Source organism: Drosophila yakuba, chromosome 3R, assembly GCF_016746365.2.
Source record: "Drosophila yakuba strain Tai18E2 chromosome 3R, Prin_Dyak_Tai18E2_2.1, whole genome shotgun sequence".
NCBI lineage: Eukaryota > Metazoa > Arthropoda > Insecta > Diptera > Drosophilidae > Drosophila > Drosophila yakuba.
Window position 1 is genome coordinate 4,514,393 of NC_052530.2, and position 16,616 is coordinate 4,531,008.

The 16,616-nt window shown below is 40.7% G+C and overlaps 1 protein-coding gene across 2 annotated transcripts in view; it reads left to right on the forward strand.

Annotated features, from left to right (window-relative positions):
- The first annotated feature begins 12,592 nt into the window (after positions 1–12,592).
- Positions 12,593–16,616, forward strand: part of LOC6535503 (hormone receptor 4) — a 40,263-nt gene continuing 36,239 nt past the window's right edge. The window contains exons 1-3 of one of the 2 annotated variants that reach the window (XM_039375467.1): positions 12,593–12,745; positions 12,833–13,768; positions 13,851–13,985. In XM_039375467.1, coding sequence (XP_039231401.1) covers positions 13,102–13,768; positions 13,851–13,985 — 802 coding nt within the window. In that variant the 5' untranslated portion in view covers positions 12,593–12,745; positions 12,833–13,101. The remainder of the gene's footprint in view (positions 12,746–12,832; positions 13,769–13,850; positions 13,986–16,616) is intronic. The other variant, XM_039375468.1, reaches the window with a different exon arrangement.

Here is a 16,616-nt window from a genome sequence, read left to right on the forward strand (position 1 = left end):
GCCTAAATTATTGGCCGCACTGGCAAGTCAACACAAAGTCGGGTCTGGACTAATTTGTGGCTCCAATCGCCCCATCGAGAGATTAAAATGCAAACGAGGGCAGTCAGTTGGTCAGTTAGCTCTGGGCGACTCGGCGACGACAGTTTGGAGTGGACAAAATTTAGAAATAATGGACTATTAATTTATGGCCAACGGAGAGCAGAGATCGACTGGCCAACTGACCGATCAACTGGCGCAGTTGCCATTTCCAAAGCTTTCGGGGACAGACCTTCTACTTACTTGTGTTAGCCGCATATCTATCGGTTTTTTATTAATTGAATAATTGCAGGGGCATTTCTTTGACAAATGCACCACTTAAGGTCCAAAACTAATGCGACCCAATTAAAAGGCGGCTCCGCTACATCTTCGCACTCTAGCCAACTCAGGCGCTTTGCCTAATTTCTCTATCAATTTTATTTAACATGACACTATGGCACACAATTCGTCATGGTGATGGCGATCAAAAGACCTCAACAACCTGTCTCAAGTGTAACGAATTTTTAGGTGAAATTGGAACGCGACTTCGAGGATTTCTTGACTTTTAGGCTCCAATTCGATCGAAGCGACAACTATGTGGATTTGCAGAGTTGCGTGGAGCACGCTTGTTAATGAAATCGAATCGAATCGAATCGAATCAAATTCAACGAAATGAGGCAGCCTAGCACCAGCTGATTTTACCATAATTAAATTAAACATAAAAGGCCCAAAACCCCGGAGGCCCTTAAGTGGTGTACTGTGTCGGATAAGTCCGATCGCTCAGACCATAAATACGGCGATAAGACGTTGCGGCTTGCTTTTGATATTTCCCTTTTTTTAGTGGGAAATTAGTGTTTCCATGGTTAAGGTGAAATTAGAGCTTGTAATGATCGGTGATCAATTATGGGATATTACAAAAAATTAATTTGGTTCGCTTTTCTATAAATACAATGTGCATAGTATAAATAAAAAATTCAAAAATCGTTTTTTAAAATAATACGATAACTTTTCTGTAAACTTAATTATAAGAAGAGAGAAAGCTATCTTTGCGCCAAACTTATGCTCATACACCTTTGCAGTATTTCTGTAAACTGCTGTACTATATAATTTAAAAGAACATCTTTGCCTTTTTTTCTATGATTAGAATAAACTCGAAAATGTATATTTCAAAAAACTTGTGTATACCGAATTATAAATTTATGATAACAAATTTTTCTATGGTAGCTTATAATTTAATCAATCCATTTTTATCTTAAATTAATACCACAATACATTTATAGTAAGTTTAGGTCTTGTTAAAATTAAAAAAAAAAAACAATTCTATCCTATCTAGCAACCTTTGTGAAAAATTTTTAATCTATTAATAAACAATCAGATCGTCGACTTAAGATATTTAAATGAGTCTTAAATTAATCAATTTATCGTTTAAAATAGTTGATGTAAATTTATTATTTCCCGCCATAGAACACTCAATGGCGCGGTATTCCTCCACGAAGTCTTACCCATGAACTGGCTTTCCAGGTGGCCTGTCGCGTTGATTCGCATCACCATCGAGCCAAGAAAAAAGCACAGAAACGAAAATAACACAAAACATTAACACCAGTGTCAACAAATCTTAACGAGCTAACAAAATGTTTGGATCCGGTGCCAGTTTCCCCCAGTTTGGCGCATAACTAGCTAAACGTTGACAAATCGTTTGGTAACTCTATACTTTTGTAATGCAAAAAGAGAAAAGTAAGACCCTATTTTGGGTCTACGCACAATACACAGACCTCGGACACAGGCGAACCACGACGCCAACGAACTACAAGATAAATGCTTACAATTTTATTGCCAAACCGAAAACTTGACGTCTTGTCGCCTGTTCGTTGAATGCTCGTTCGAACCTCAATCGTAGGATGCCATTTGTTTTCGGCCAAAACGGTAAAAAAAAATGTTAAAAAAATTCTGGGGAAAAAATAGGGAAAATTGCATCCCCAAGTCACAGTTGAATTGACATCTCATTGATTAATGCCCGGCGGGCCGGACCCAGACGGTCATTGCGGCAATTGGCGCGGTTCGATTAATTTGTCACTTGGCAAAAACTTAATTACCCCGAAGATTGTCATAGCTGGCTCAGTTGGAGGCCACTTTGACGGCTGGTGTCTTTCGAAAATCGCGTGACGTATCATAAATTCCACATGATTTAATAACGTGAGCGACTCAAACCAAAACCGCCTCTCCAATGGAAGCGGTAGTTGCCAATAAATATTTGCCATTACATGTTTACTTACAAAAAATGCTTAATTTATTGCATATTCCTTGTTTCAAGTCTACACATTTTAGTCGTTTTGCATTCATTTTGGATTTGATTCGCTTTAATTTTTTTTAAGTGTATGCAGATGCAGATGAACGGCGATGGACAAATGATCGCCTGCTTTATGATGTGCTATCAATGGCCTATCAATGGCGGCGATTTTTGTTCTGTCCGCTCATTTGTAGAGCCATCAAAATGCTAATTGAAATCGCTTTTCCTTACCGCTTTTCCTAGGCATGCCGCCTTTCATCTACTACCGTCGCTGCACCAGAAAGTCAAACACGCGGCTGATAATGCTCCAAATCGAAGCCATTTGGTAGCCGCCGCGGCAAAGCATCAAAAGCTATCGCCAACTGTAAACTGTCAAATTTAATAACTGCATCTAACAATGCTTAAGAGGCAGCAAAGTGCCCAAATTGAATATTTTCAGGCAATTTAACGATCCGATGCACTCACAGACAGCACAGATTTGCATTTAAATCGTCTAGCTACCGCTGATGATTTTTTTGGTTACAAAGTCTTTTCCCCTTCCAAACAATTAATTAAAAGCCGGAGGGTTATTAAAAACAAATTTCCAGCATTAAACACGCTTATCGCTGCACCTCGCTAATGAAGACATCAACAGAGGCGCTGCAAAACAAAAGACTTAGGTGACGAACTTGACGAACTCTTTGCGAGGCTCGAATCCGATCGGTTCCGTGTGTTGGCTTCGGTCACTAATCGGGCAAAGGAAATCAAATGAATTTTATACCCACTAGCTTCAAAAGAAATCTATAGTATAGTGTTCTTATTAAAACAAAATGGCGGGGTACGATTTAGATCTAGGGCGTTCTATAATGAACATAAAGAAATCATTGCTGATATTCAATATATGTAAAAACTATCTTTTGTCATATATAAAACTATTTGAAACTATAGAAATATCAAATCAATTTTCAAAATATTACGAAACATTTACATACATATACATAAATTCCTCTAAAAATTCCAGACAGTGTACAAAATGATCATTTTGTTAATTCTCGCATAGAAATCCTAAGATCAGCTCTTAAACGAAAATCTATGGCTTTCAATTTTCAGGGTTCAATTCCAACAAAGTTTTTCATCTCCGCAAACATCGGCAGCAGAAAACCGCGGAGAGTGCAACATTTTGTAGCTCGAAGGCACGTGCATGCAATTTTCATTCATACATTATTCATTGTGCTTTTCACGAGGCAAAAGCAAAGTCAGATGGAGGTAGAAAATGCAGAGGGACAGCCCAACCATTCACATATGGACGTCTGTCTGAGTCTCTATTTACCATTTAACTTTTCGCCTGTCTCCAAAACAGACGAAAAATAATTGCCAATTTCAAGTCAATTGCCCATTTACCCTGGTTATGGCTAATAGAGAAATCGTAGGGGCAATCATACATGCAAAGGGGGGCAATTATCCACGAAGAACCATGAAACAAATTCTGGGAGAATTCCCATTTGCATAGAACCAACAATTGAGGTAATGGCGAAATTTTCGTAATTGGACCCAACTGACAATTACTTTTACACCGCAGATTTGAGACCAAGGCTCAACTTGTTGACAAGCACATTTTGAGGTGGTAACTCAATTTATTTATTTAAATTTCGCTTTTTGCTGATATTTTGTAAATATTTATGATGTGGGGCACCGGAAGTGAGCTGAGCAAGTTGACGCCAGGCCAAAAAGACCCGTGTTGGTTATGATTTATGTGACATAGTTTAATAGTGATGCAGGCTTGATAAAAAGGGCGTTGCACTAATTGAAATTGCAAATTTTTGATTGCCCTGTAAAATTGATAGAAATTTTATGCCGCTTCGCTGCAGTGTGAAACTCTTCAGTCTGCCACATTTCCTGATTTATGATACAGGCAAGGCAGTGTCACATTTATAAATTAAAGAATTATAAGCTGATAATCCAAGATCCCTCAGTTATGATTATTATGAGAGATGTTCGACGATCGAAGAGATATACGTCGGCTGTAGATTGGAAACCCTAGACAATCAACATGTGTGGCGGGCCTAATAAAACAATATAAATTGAGAAAATGCCCAATAAATATGAACAGAAACAAAAGAAAGATATTTGTAATAAATTTTCAACCAAGAAATTTGCATATAATGAATGGAACGCGTTATCGTAAATCACCAATGAAATAAGCAAAACCGACCGACATAAAAGTGTCACCTGTATAAGTCTGTCTACCTATTAGATGCTCATGTATCTACATAGACCCAAATGTAGTTGACTATATTGATGATAATGAAAACGAATGCCGCAGCGTCACACACAGACCGCAGTCCAATTGAAATGTTTTTCAAAAATTTACGACTTGAAAAAGAAAATTTTCTAGGCTATTAAATTATCGAAATCAAATCACCGGACCACCAGCATGATTTCGGAAATGGATACCACGAATGGGAGGTTGTCTTTCTACACAAGTTTCCTAATGAATAAGGGCAATACCCATTCATCCAATTAAATTATTTTTTAAAATATATAGATTCTTTGACTTTAGTTATATGTTTTGGTAAGACGTCAAAAAACGTATAAAATCTCTACCACTTAAAAAATAAGAGAGATGGAATTCACTTATAAGTAATACCCGTGGGCGTTTATAAATAATTTTCAACGCAATTCATTAAAAGCTTTACATTTTGTTAGCAGAGCTTGGTGGAAGCCAACTAAATATAAGTAAATAATCCAGTCAAAGGAGTTGTCCATAGTAACCATCAGTAAGCTACGACAACATCAGATGGCAGTCATGCTAATGAATGGAGCGCGTTTTTGTAAATTGTCTGTCAAGCGAATGCATGAATGAGTAAGTGACTGAATGAGTGACTGACAGCCAAATGGCAGAGGAGTTGCCGATTAATGAGCAACCCCTTCTTAGCCAACCAGTCGACAACAGAAACCTCTGTTAATGTCGATGGTTGCGTAGCCCTAGGGTATTCATTCAATCCGCAGGTCTGCAGACTTGAGGGTCTCTCATTAATTCAGTAAAAGGTGTTAAAAACGGAAGCCACCGTCAGTTGCTGTGAAGGACCTAACATGGTCAATCAAGCGCCAAACTGTTTGGAATTTGGGACGTTTGCAATAATATAGTCATTAAATTAAAGTGATGGAAAATTACAAGCTTGATTTTAATTGCTGACAGATATTACAGCATTTTTTAAAAGCTTAAGGGTCAAACAGAATGCAATTTACATCTTCACCTATTAAAAATAATTCATAGTTGTAGTATTCCCAAATACATTGTGATGTTATTTTGTATCTTGATATTACTCAATCTGAAAGTATTTACTCCAAGATTATGGTGGACATTGTTCTGATAATCTTCTTAGGCATCTAGGGTTTTTGGCCTCTTTGCAGTATTTTGGCCTCCTTCGCTCTGTTCAGTGCCATTTCTCAAATTCATTTCCCTGGCATAGTATGAGCCTTATTAGGTGCGAGCTTATTGTGCTGGCATTTGTTCTTGCCATTGCTTGTGTCACATTCTGAATGAGCAATTACAGTTAGTAAGAGTACAAATGTCAAATGGCCGACGTGGGCGATTCGGCTAAGTATAATTAATTTGACTTGGGGCTTAGGTTTCGCTCAGTGTAAGACACTTGAACTAATTGACAAGATTCCATATATAAGCATTTTGCGAATGAATCAAATCGAGATTTCAGTCGAAACTGGGTAAAATATGAATATGATTAGAAGACTAAGTGTGAGTTTGTGTGTGTCTGTGTGAGGTGAGCTTGGTGGGCGTTTTCAACTGGTTTCTCCGTCTCTTTCTGGGCGCGTTTAGCTGTCTCTTTTCGAGTTTTCATTCACAATCTAATGTTGGGCTTGAATCACACCCACATCATTTAAAGTGGAGCTGTGCAAAAAGGGGCTCTGTCCTTGTCTCTTTCTGTTCCAGTAGATATGTCTGTTTCCCCCTATCTTTCTCCACCTGCACCCTTTCTATCGCTCTGTCTCTTTCTGCGTTTATGCGGGCACAGCTGCAATATTTTGCAATTCAATTTGCAGTCAGCTGTAAGAAAGAGCGAGAGGTAAAAGTTCGAATTTTTCAATGAAACCACCCACGTGACCCCTTTGTATATACATGTGTGGGTGTGCGTTTCAGTGGGTGCCGTTGTCTAAAGCTTTTTTCTAAGGGGAGCCAAGCTTTTTTCGCCCAATTAGCTTTCGTTGGTGTTATTTTTAGCTGACTAGCTTTCCAGCAAAAGCTCTCAGGATTGATAGACGAATTTTGATTTCGGTTCCAGGAAAACCCTTAAAGTTTACTGCATCCGTAGAAGTCCTGGTTAAAATATGTATGTATTATGTAAGTACATATGTATGCATGTTTTCACAAGTGCAATGAATGACGCAAATTCTTCAAGTATCCCTACGAACTGCTTTTGCACACGTGGAGGGGGTTTGATTCTACTAAGAGGGTTGCGATCAAGAGTGTTGGCTGAATGCGTGGGCTTTTAGACCGAGGAAAGCCAACACAACCACTCATAGAGCTCGGTACGCTCTGGTACACTTAAAACAAGAGAGAACGCTATAGTCGAGTTCCTTGACTATCTGATACCCGTTACTCAGCTAGTGGAAGTGCAGGAGAGAGTTTTGAGAGAGTTTTTTGGCGGCTTGTGGGCGTTACAGTGGGCGTGGCAAAAAGTTTTTTTGCAAATCGTTAGAAATTTACAAGACTAATACAAAAATGAAAAAATATCAAAATATTTTTCAAAAGTGTGGGCGTGGCAGCTTTGGGCGGTTTGTGGTCGATAGAGTGGGCGTGGCAACTTGAATCGACAAGCTTGCTCTGCTTCTATGTCTTGGGAGTCTGTATGCTTAATCTCAACTTTTTAGCTTTTGTAGTTCCTGAGATCTCGACGTTCATACGGACTGACGGACATGGCCAGATCGACTCGGCTGTTGATCAAGGATATATATACTTTATATTGTCGGAAACGCTTCCTTCTGCCTGTTACATACTTTTCAACGAATCTAGTATACCATATAAGATCACTGTAATTCAGTTTAGTTCTTATGTACTTGTAATCCTAGTTACAAAGAACGCTTTCTATTGCAAGAAGCTAAATAAAGGTTTAGAATTATATAGCAAATATATTGGGTTTTATAACGGGCAATCATTTAGGTTAACTAAGAGTGGTAAAAAGCCTTCAGGCTTGACAAAAAATAAAGGTATAACGATAGTCCCCCAACAAAAATCTTTATTCAACTAGGCAGCCAGGACATCCAGGTGCTAACTTTTGTGTTCAGTGTAGGAAAACGGCTCAAGAGTAATCCAAAGGTGTTACAGCCTTATACTAGGCGATAGAAGCTCAGCGAGAGAAAAAAGCACTTTGAGGCATTGCGGGGGTTGTGTGTGTGGCTTGTGGTGTATGTTGTTCATTGCCCCACCGGCAATTGCCTGCCCATGAGTGCGACGGAGACGGCTAGCTAACCCGTTCGCATGTACAGTTGTGCCCACACACGGCAGTAACAACAACCACACTAAGACGAGGCATCTCAACTGGGCGACAGATCTCTAAGTAAGGCGATGATCGGCCCACGACTGCCACACTCACACTCTGCAATCGCAAACCGATACAGATACAAGCCATGTACAGGTACAGATACAGTGAAACCGAGGCAAAACAGTCAGGGCAGCGCTGCAAAGCGAAGCAAACCGTATTTTTTAATACCGCCGACAGTCGGACGACGAGTTGAATCGCAAAAAACGCATCGCAACCGGAAGGAAATTATCGTCTAATAAGTTGAGCACAATAAATTCGAAAAGAAGGGAGTAGGAGAAGGAGAGCTGGGGTTATATTCGTATATCCCCGATTAACGCGCCCTGTGCATGAGATCGTTAAGCGAATTAAGTCAAACGATAGCCCGTAGCCCAATATCTCGACCAGCCCATCAAATTGCGTGTTTCAAATCAAAATTGCATAATCTGAACGAAGCGGCCGGCAACGAGTTCTTTACTCTTCGCCAGCCAAGGAGATCGCGATTACAGCCGGTGGATATCTTTCGCGTAATCGCAGTAGCTCCGTCGCATCCTTTGACTTGGCCACGTTCTATGGCTGCGGATCTTATCGCTGCTTGGCCATCTGAAGTTTCAGTTGCAGTTGGCAGTAGTAGATGCAGTTGCAGTTGTGGCTGCCGTTGCTGTTGCGGTTTATACTGAGTCGCGCGTGCGTTCGCCTTTTGGCCCGCCTCGTAATTAATTACAAACGCAGTCGCGCGATCCCCACTACCCCCGGTTTGGACTACGTGGGGAAAACCCCAACGATCCTGCCTATTTACGCGCCCAAATCTTGATTTCCTAGTCCAGCTTTCTGGGCGCTTGCGTGCTCTGTTGTCGCCGACTTGCCTCCGAATCGACGACATCTGATTGCCTTTTTATAGCTGGTAAGTAGTAGTAGACCCTGGCTATATTGCACAGCCTTCCACCATCGACATCATAACAAGTATATTAATGGTTACAGCGGGGAGGGGGAGATTCTCGGTTTGGTTATGGCCTCTAATGGCATTTAATTGGGGCGGAAACATAATATAAGGCTTTATTAAATTAGTGTTCATTTTTCCAAAAACATATATTCGTAAATCTAAATTACTCGTATTTTATTGGTTAAAGCAATTCAATAAGGGTAATTTATTTCAAATAATTTGTTTCAGTGTTGATTTTCAGTATAGGAACCAGATATTCACCGAACTAATTAATTAATATTAAAAAAGTTGACCATATTTTTAGTTCCACTGACAAGTCTTAAATTTGTACTCTTACGTTATAAATGAAAAATTGCACATGCTAGAAATTTCTAGGCTGCTGCCAACAAATCAAGTCAAATCAAATGAGATCATATTGCATAAAATTACACATTCCTTAATATTTAGGAGCCGTTTTTGACAAACACCATTTGCAGATAGACTCCATATGGATTTCGAAACAAACCTGGTTTTTTATGAAGCCGTCGAATGTTCGAGAAATCAATACGATTTCTTGATTTACCTCCATTAAATGTGAAAGGAAATGAAAAACGTTTTTATTGTTATGTTAAAGTTATTGAATATGCAATACGAGAGCTTGAACATAACGATTTTTGAAACCTTTTTGGTCGTTATAAATGTATTGTTTTAAGTTTATGGGTTATGCGTTAAAGCAACTTATTTTCAACTCAAAAACAACCATTTTGCTGGTTAATTCTTAAAATACGAAAGACGTTAGCATGCGTAGCCCACGCGATACAAATTTTCACTCCTGCAGAGCGACACGTGCGTAAAACAAATCAATTAACGCTGCCTTATTAAAAGGTTAAAAGTCACGCACACGTGTTCCTGCAAATGGGTGAGGGGGCCTGCGGCGTGCCGTTCATATAAGGTCAACCGGCAAATGGAAGCCGCAAATTTTCTGCAACAAGTTTAACCTCCCTGGCTAATAAAACACGGCGGTGTAACGAATCGAGCCAAAGCTTCCGGCCAAATAGAGCGGTTTAAATGGAGTCGCAGCTGACATTTGAGGGGAGCCGCAAATGGCAGAGAAATGGGAGACAGGATTTTTTCCTGCGGGTACCAAAATATCAAAGTTCAACCGGATAACAGGGCGAGTTTCTGTGGTTCCGCTGCTCTATTTGCTTAGCGGGTCGCAGGAAGATTTATGAATGAACATCGAGTTGAGCAGCCGTCACCGGGAGCTTTTTCCATTGATAAGCTCAATTCAGTATTTCGGTTTCCACTCATTCATATATTTTTGCGGCTGTGACCGGGAAACTTCGGTCTGCCATCGGTTGGCGGCCGGCAGGCAGCAAAGAGCAACAGGAGCCTCCAGCCGCAGGACATCCCACACACGTGGCAGGCATTTCGGGAAAAGGGCCGACTCTCCTCGAGTGGAAAGTGCGAGTGGCTTCTGGCTTCCTTCTGCACAGTGTGTCAAATCAGCCTATACTTATGAACAAAAGATTTTGGTACCTAAGTATTAACAAATGATGACACTTATTATTTTCCATTTTCTACATTATTATTGTATTAACATTCCAATTTGGTATTTATATTTATAGCCAAACTGCCTAGGAGTAATAAAAAGAGAGTCACAACGAAACCAAGTTGGGTCAACATAAACGAATTAATGTTTTTATTTGTTTAACCACTTAAACAATTTTTTTGATAATAATATCAGTGCAGTTAGCTTATGTTCACAACTATGCCTTTAGCACATTAAGTGCTCAAGCGGTATGGTGAAAAATGATTTCCTTGTACTAGTAGTAATCATTCCTAGTATTAATCATAGTATTAGCCCACTGTATCGTATCTGCCATTTAGCTGGGCTGTGGCCCCCTGCCCTAAGCTTCATCCTCGTCTCCTAGTCAATAATATCCAACAATGTGGGCGTTTAATCGCATCTATTAGCATCCCAGCCGAGCATTTTCTTACACGCCCACGCTGGAAATGATTTCGACCAAAAAAGTGAAGTAGAAGTGGATCACATTTGGCGAAATGAAGGCAGGCAATCAACAGGTCCAGCTTGGATAACCTTATTCATCTCGTTTCCCCAGCCACAGAAGGGACGTTTTCTGCTTTTCCACCTGCCAGGATGCGATGTCCTTTCATTATTATTATTATTTTTGTTATTGCTCCATTGTTTTATAGCTAGAGTAATGGAGCAGAACAGCGCAGGCAGGGACTTCCATTCCACTTTTGTAGCTGCCTTTTGATTGAAGCTCGCAACCTCTAACCTTTAAATGTCATCGCAGGAACGAGGCTTCAGCTTCCACTGTGCAACTCTAATTGCCATTTTGTGATGAAGCGAATGGGGGGTTTTAGCATATAGCGTTTTGCATGTTTTTCGCTTTTTTTCGGCCTTCTAAAGTTCGGTATTTTGGCCCTTCGAGTGTTTGGTTTTCGGGGAATTCCACAACTTTTTTGCTACATACCAAATGTCAGTTGATAAGTGATAAGTTGCTAACGTAGGATTTCCTTCAGTAAACAACTTCTGTACCGCCATCTGATAAGTTCAATTGCTTCATATTTATTTCTAAGAAGGAGATTCTCAGGCGATTTTAGTTCAAACTCATGTATTTCGTTTCGAATTGGCCTAAGGCTGCTAGTTCGGTAAAAGACTTATCATTTTAAATGTCAGAACAATTATGTAGTTATTAAAGAAATTAATATTAATGAATGAACTAAAAAAATAATTTTATCTTTTTAATGCAGCATTAAGCTTAAATTTAATGTAAGCAAGATACAATTGTTTAGTAGTTTTATTGAACTCAGAATCCCTGTGGAAGGATCAGATACAACCGGGCGTATGAGTTATTATCATAAATTACTCATACGCTGAGTGATGACGCCAATGGCCACGAAAAGTGAAAGCCGAATATCGTAGAGCTTATCTCTGGTGATAAGCGAAATACGTTTGGGAAATACACGCACACACAAAATGCACAACTATTGCGTAGATTTTTGGCAAGTTCAGTGGCACATTTTCCGCTCCGCACCAAGTGGCATAGTATTTTCACTTATTTAGTGGTTCCCCCATCTCAGCGATGCTCATTGCTCCTCACACTCGCTCCCAGCAGACCGCCACCCACGATTGTTGACATTTGCTCTGCTCGGAATCGTAAATGCTGCTTTTCACTCTCACAGAGCCGCCCACACACATTCACGACCAGGAAAATCGGTGGAGAAAATAAGAGAAATGTGTGTGTGTGTGGGCCAGGAATGAGAGCCAGCCAGCAGATGCTTTAGTACAAATATGAATCAAAGTTACACGCAGACAGAGGCACAGCGTTCGGGCGGCAAATAGATGATGATGGCCAAAAGCTAAGCACATATTTTCAGGCATTTTCCGATGCTTCCGACGCCGACGCAGCCGATTTGCCGTTGTTTTCATGATTTTTTCACCGATGGCCCGAGTTTCCCATTATCATTTTCAATTTTCACCGGTCGCGCCAGTAGCGTTTCGACGGCTCAACGGCTCGTCTCGCCACTTTTGCCAAAATAAATCGAAATAACTAAATCGCGCGCGTCTGGTCAAAACTAATTAATAAAAATCATTTTCGAAATAAAAAATAATTATTAAATATTAAGCAAAGGCACAAACAGCGGAGTAAAACACGATCGACGGATTATTTTGGCAAACATTGAGTGCCAGAAAATAAAAGCTGAGAAAGCTAAATAAACAAATTTGCCGACGGCAAAGTGAAATTATACAAGGCATATTTTTGGCCAACATTTTTGAAATCTATTTGAATGTGTATTTTTGAGCGTCAATTTTAAGAAAATATGTATATTAATCATTTTCTGAGTGTCTTATTGTGGTTATCAAAATCTAAGTGTTTATCAACTGTAGTATACGATTTTATAAATGTTTTTCGTGTTATATTTAGATAAATAAATGTAATTATAGTAAACTTAAGCCCGAAATTTTAAGAAGAGGTAAACGAGACATTAAGTTTGTTTTAATTTGTCTAGAATATGTTATGTTTGGTTTAAATATTAAAAATCTATATTCTTTCCTTTCAGCTTTTGCGACAACTTCATTCAATTCAAGATACAATAAAAGTAAATGGAACAAGACTGATTTGATCTTTCAAACAAATCAATCAAGCAGCAAAATAAGTGAACAAAATACAAAGTGAACAAAATGTGTCAATTAATTAAATTAACAAAAAAGTGATCGTTCACCAAACAAATGGAGTCTCGGCTAATTCGTTTGATTTTCAGTTTTTTGTTTTCCGCATATTTTCTTTTATTTTCGTACCGATCGACGTGCAACGCGCAAAACCACAAAAATGTTGCTGACAATGCGGCGTCAAAATGAACTGGTTGTAGCAAGCCAACAGCATCAGTCAGCCACTTCGTCCGGATCCCCGTCAGCTGGAGCCACCACTTCACTAGGATTATCCGGACAAAATCTCACTCTAGTACCAGCAGAAGCAGGAACTATTCCCGGGTCTGCCACTTCACAGGATTCCTTAAATACACCCACAACTCCTTTGCTGGGACTCAGTCGCAATCCACTCCAGTTTGCACCACCACCCGCACCACCCATCGCGGTGCCCAGTGCTGCAGCATCCGGACCCACTTTCGGCTATTATCAGACTCCGAATGCTGCACCACCACTTCACCACTCGTCGACGGCCACCTCTGAAGTTACTTCAGCACCACAGCCGTCAGTGGAACTGGATGAGTACGTAGACATACTGCAGGTTCAACAACTACTATTGGACTCATCGGCGGCAGCAGCCGCGGCAGCGAATAATCCTTCGACAGCCGAACCATCCGTTCAACAGCCACAACAAAATACTGCAGAGCAACCACATCAGCATCAACATCAGCAGCAGCAGCAACATCAGCAGCAGCAGCAACATCAGCAGCAGCCACAACAAATTCTTGCCAAGCCGCGACCGCGAATTAATCTGCAAAAGGCCACCGAGTATGCTGCTCAACTAGTTCAGGGTAAGGACTCACTTCCGCACGCATTATAGCCTCCCAGATCAGCGCCATCATTACTCCAATATACCTATATCTGACCCTCCAGCCGAGTCCTCCTCGCCCGGCTCGCGTCGTGTCCTGCTCGATTACCCGAGTCCCTACTTGTACGGCAATCCCTATCACCACCATACGCCGCCAGGTGAGGACCTAGTCGCCCTCTGGTTCGGCAGCAATGGCTCAGGTGAGTCCTCCACTCACGCCCTAATAACGTGTTCAATTGGAACGTAGTTGGTTGGAGTAGTAGTTGGATAAGATGAATACATTTTTAGTTTACTTTAATTTATTGCTTTACAAAAGAGGATTTGTTGAGGATGTACAGGATTGACACTTCGCCAAATAAATTATTAACTATGATTACTTCTAGTTGGTATCAAGTTGCTCTTTAAAGCACAATTCACATTCAAAGAGACAATTTAATCAATTCCACAAACCTAGCACATTTCTATATAGTTTCCATGGTGATAAGTCTGACGCGATTTTCTTATGTTCTATATTCATCTTTACCATTATCTAAAATGAAGAGGGGTTCTCAGGTTCTAGTGGTCTGAGATAATATATCCTGGAAACCGACTTACAAAGTGCTCAAAAAACAGCAACGCAAGCCTTACCCTTCAATGTATTAGGCCATTCAAAATGAAATTAAATTGTTCATTAATGGAAAAAAAATTCCTCCATGTTTGGTGTCAATCAGCAATTTAAGTCATTGCATTTAATTCCAATATTTCTGGTGGCTTGAAATCTACCCAATTGCCCCCGTCCCCAAAAATACCGATCAATAACTCAAGCCGGACGGCTCATTTCCTAGGGTATCGTGACATTTCTGTTAGTCTGTCGCCAGCATGGGAGTCAAAAATTGGCGATCCGACGTCCCCCATTCCCCGTTCCCCACTCATTACATAACTCACGGCCTGCGCACTCCATGCTGCAAATATGTCCATGATGCAGTTACTCAAAAACTATCTCGCCGGCTATAAATTGCCAAAATTAATCTGTGAATGAGCTGACAGGCGAAACTCCTGCGCCCCTCTCTAATGGCTCAATAAATAAAATAGAAATAAAATGAGATTTTTCGCGCACTTTAATGCCGCTCGCTGGCGCCTTGGCGCCCGCCGTCTACTTGAGTTGCTCGTTCGGCCGGCCGGCCGGCCATTCAGTCAGTATTTTTGCTCTTTTGAAACGCTGCCAAAAGGCTGAAATTGAAATTTCAGCTACAAATGATGCAGTGCCTCGTCCGGAGTCCCCTCGACTTTGCTCCGGCTGCGCCCTTTCAACAGGTGGCACATGCATGAGTGCGTGCAACACCGCTGCCCATCGGTGGGCTTCCATCGCACGTCCCATCGATTACTCGCCTCGGATTCGACGTGATGTGGCTGCATCTTTCTTCGGTGCAGTTGCTCCCATTTGGGGTTCTCAGCCGGCTTGCCAAAATAAAGTCAGCCCGCCAAGACCACCCAAAGTGTGTCAATGCTGGCCACGTTGGCACGTTGGCTGAGAAGCGCTTCGCAGTGCGTACAAATTGAATTATATATGTTTGTATGTTATACATGTACGAGTATGTCGTTCGGCTCCGATCGAGGCCTAACGGCGCTATTTCCGCTTCGAATTCAATTAAAATTTTGTCTGCGAAGCGATTGGGTGTCAAGCGTGAAGCAGAAGGGATTGCACTAATGCAATTTGTGCGGATCATAGGGCTGAAGATAATTCATAGGGAAATTATTCTCATCTTTTTTTAAAGAATAGGTAGCTATCTCATCGAATTATCACTCTTACAGTTGAGTGTCTTTAGAAATTAACTAACAATGTATGACAATTTCAACATTATTAATCATTACATGAATTGCTAGTGTATTACTCATTATATATTAATATTATTAAAGTGTTTATATATGAATGTACTACAAATCTGGCACAAAACATTTCATAGTATTGGAACGTTCTAGAAAAGTTCACAAAATGTTTTTTAAGAAAGCCAAACTCGGCATTTTCAACGATTTTCAAAACGTGTTCTGCTTCAGCGATTTCAAAGCGATCAATGTTCCAATCCAAAGTTAGATCGCCTACAAATCCGCTCTCCTGGGATCCAATACCATGTATGGCAAATTAAAGGCAAGCCCATCGCGGTTCTCGTATTCCTCCACCAGCAAAAGACACGCCACACAAATTGTCTTAATTAATTAATATCATAAATATGCGACGGCGCTTAATTGCCGATGGAGAGCAGGCAAAAAACAATAGTAGTATCAGAGGAAAGAATAAAAAACAAATCTCTCATGGCAACTAATTAGCCAGGAAATGACCCCGACTGACCGAGGGGCATTCAGTATTCAGTGTTCAGTACTCAGTATTCAGCATTTGGCATTCAAGACTAGCTGACTGAGTGACCCTAATCGACAGGAAGCTGACTCAATCTGGGAGCGAACTGCGGCCCAGGGCCAAATGCAGCTGGCACTTTTGCGATCTTGCAAGCCATGGCTGCTGCATTTCACCGGCAATCAATATTCATAAATCTCTTGGCAAGGGTTAACCAATTAATAACGTGACCCGTTCATTTTATATCACTCGGCTCCTTTTCGCCTCCTTTTGTCAAATCAACCTGGGTGATCGTTCCACGTTTTCCAATGAAAATCCCAGACAGACTCACTCGCACACAAAGCCTTTCAGCATTTGTCAACGAGAGGCGACGTTGACACCGTCGACAACAAACACGAAGGAATGAAAGCCAACAGCCAAGAAAACTGCAAGAAAATTAAGGCAGCCATCCGGGCTCAGTGCACACATGGCACACTGGTTCGCAATGTCACCAAGTTCTATG